Consider the following 2,123-nt stretch of genomic DNA (forward strand, 5'->3'; position numbering starts at 1 on the left):
GGGTTTTATTGTGAATGTGATTTTATATTTTGAATTTAAAAATTAATATGAGAAGGGAGATTAGGAGAGGAGAAGGAGACCCATGTGAGTGTTGAACCTTGTATAGATACAGATAGATCTGTTCATGTAGCCTCTCAAAAGATCAATCAAACAGATCCCCATTTTTTGACAACTCTTTTATATATACCCACTTAAATTATAATTAATTAACTACTCCTAGCTAGCTACTAGCACAATGTTAATTAGTGGATGCATATCTTTAGTTAAACAAGAGATTCAATCTGTGGGCCTTAATTTAAAGGTTGGACCTTCCCGATCTCCAACTAATAACATATATAGCTTACATCATCTTGAATAAGTCCAGGACTTCTAATTAAATAATTAAATAAACCAACATTGTTGCTTGTTATTTGTCCTTGAAAAAGAGTAAACGACTTGTTTACAATCTCTTGTATGAAATTCAAAAGGATTACTACAAACCCAATGCGGGTAATAAGATCTATCTTCCCCTGAGAAAGTTCCTGCAAATCTTCTCCCATGTCTTCCTATCTGGTTCAGCCACCTCAAGTCTTGATTTTGTGTCTTCAGCGAACTCTTTCTGAAAAGGTAGTCAGCCCAAGATTAGATGACATAGAGAAAAGAAGCAGAAGAAGAAGCTTCGGATTACCTCTATCTTGTTGTTTTTGACAAGACGATCAATGATGTCATATAGAATGTCTTTGGTGTATTCTGGGTGACCTTGAATGCCTAATATATGGTCTCCAAGAGTGAACATCTCTATTGTTGTCTTATCTGAGGAGGCAATCAACTCAGCTCCAGCAGGGATCTCCCATACCTGATGCTTACATTCAGTGCATAGATAGATAGATATATAAAGAGAGAGAGAGAGAGAGAGAGAGAGAGAGAGAGAGAGAGAGAGAGAGGTACCTCATCTTGATGACACTGGATGATGGAAAGGAATGTTGGGATTTCTGTTAAGCAACCAAAAACAGTATGTGCTTGCAAATCCTGCATCAGCTTTACTTTCCTCAACCCAATATCCCAACCAGTATAAGACCTCCCTACCTTCCCACCCAAAGCTCTGCACAACACCTAAAAGTAAATAGCAAAATATGAACGAAAGATAACTAAAAATCAGTAGGAAAACTAAATTTGATTACTTTCTCTAAGACAATAATAATTAAAAGAATAATACTTGGTGGCCAAAACATATTCCAAGCACTTTCTTCTCCATGGCATACAGATTCTGCAACAACAAGCAGAGTTTCAAGATCCAGGGATCATTTCCATGAGCATCAGAAGGGCTCCCACTAATCACAAACCCATGATACTTGTGAAGCTCTTCTTTGTCTGGAAACTCTCCATCTACCACCCTAAACAAGTCCCACTGCTCTCCTTCTTCTCCAAATGCATCAACAAACACATTGTAGTACCCACCGTACACTTTCTTCACATAATCAGAATCTCTACCTGCTAAGAATAAAGCAAATCTCTTCTCCCCAACAAACTTCATTTTCAGAGAGAGAGAGAGGGAGAGGGAGGTTCTTCAATAGGAAAGGGGAAATGCAAAGGAAAGGTGGGATGAACCCTTTTGCAAGGGATTGAGAGCCCTAAACAACGAAGAGGAGAATGAATCTGATTATGCACAGAGGACAGCGGGTTGGGAGCCATTTATAGGAGAAGATGGTTTCATGTCTTCGGTCAACTTACGCAACCATAATTCTCTTTCCTCCCAGATTCCACTAAAAAAGCTATCAGTTGTTTATCATGTTTCAAGGAACTTTTCTATTAAGCTTAATTACTTGGCTAATTATTTTAAACTATTTTATAGTAACCTCTTGGGTCTACCCCACCATTTTGTCTACCAGCTGTTTGAAACTTTGTTTCTTCTCACTGTTTTTTTTACCAAATTGCCTAAGGCTGTATTTGGTCTGTCAGAACATTAATGACAAGGGGATTTATGGGAAAGTCTTCAAGGCACTTCATGAAATTCTTCAAACAAAACTTTTCCATAATTTTCATTTTTTTTTCTCTTATTTTTCAGGGAACCAAACATGACCTAATCTGAATCTTTACACACTATTTGTAGGAGTATTGACTTTAGGAGATTTTCAATCCATTCG

General features: G+C 37.4%; 1 protein-coding gene across 1 annotated transcript; it reads right to left on the reverse strand.

Moving 5' to 3' along the window:
* Positions 1–258: 258 nt before the first annotated feature.
* LOC148869808 (gamma-glutamyl peptidase 5-like) lies at positions 259–1,756 on the reverse strand. Its single transcript, XM_088973231.1, has 4 exons — positions 1,196–1,756; positions 928–1,092; positions 668–835; positions 259–598 (listed from the first exon to the last, which is right to left on the reverse strand). Exons 1-4 carry the CDS (start codon positions 1,511–1,513, stop codon positions 500–502), a joined length of 750 nt encoding a protein of 249 aa, XP_088829357.1. The 5' UTR covers positions 1,514–1,756; the 3' UTR covers positions 259–499.
* Between the last annotated feature and the right edge of the window lie 367 nt (positions 1,757–2,123).

The sequence above is a fragment of the Nelumbo lutea genome, chromosome 2 (genome assembly GCF_056320005.1).
Source record: "Nelumbo lutea isolate HS-2025 chromosome 2, American lotus-T2T, whole genome shotgun sequence".
NCBI classification, from domain to species: domain Eukaryota; kingdom Viridiplantae; phylum Streptophyta; class Magnoliopsida; order Proteales; family Nelumbonaceae; genus Nelumbo; species Nelumbo lutea.

Excerpts from the sequence above, each read along its gene's own strand:
- LOC148869808 (XM_088973231.1), bottom strand. The coding sequence starts at position 1,513 with ATGAAGTTTGTTGGGGAGAAGAGATTTGCTTTATTCTTAGCAGGTAGA. Across the intron at positions 836-927 it reads TCCAGTGTCATCAAGATGAG|GTATGGGAGATCCCTGCTGG; the intron begins GTACCTCTCTCT and ends TGTAAGCATCAG. Across the intron at positions 599-667 it reads TCAAAAACAACAAGATAGAG|AAAGAGTTCGCTGAAGACAC; the intron begins GTAATCCGAAGC and ends CTACCTTTTCAG.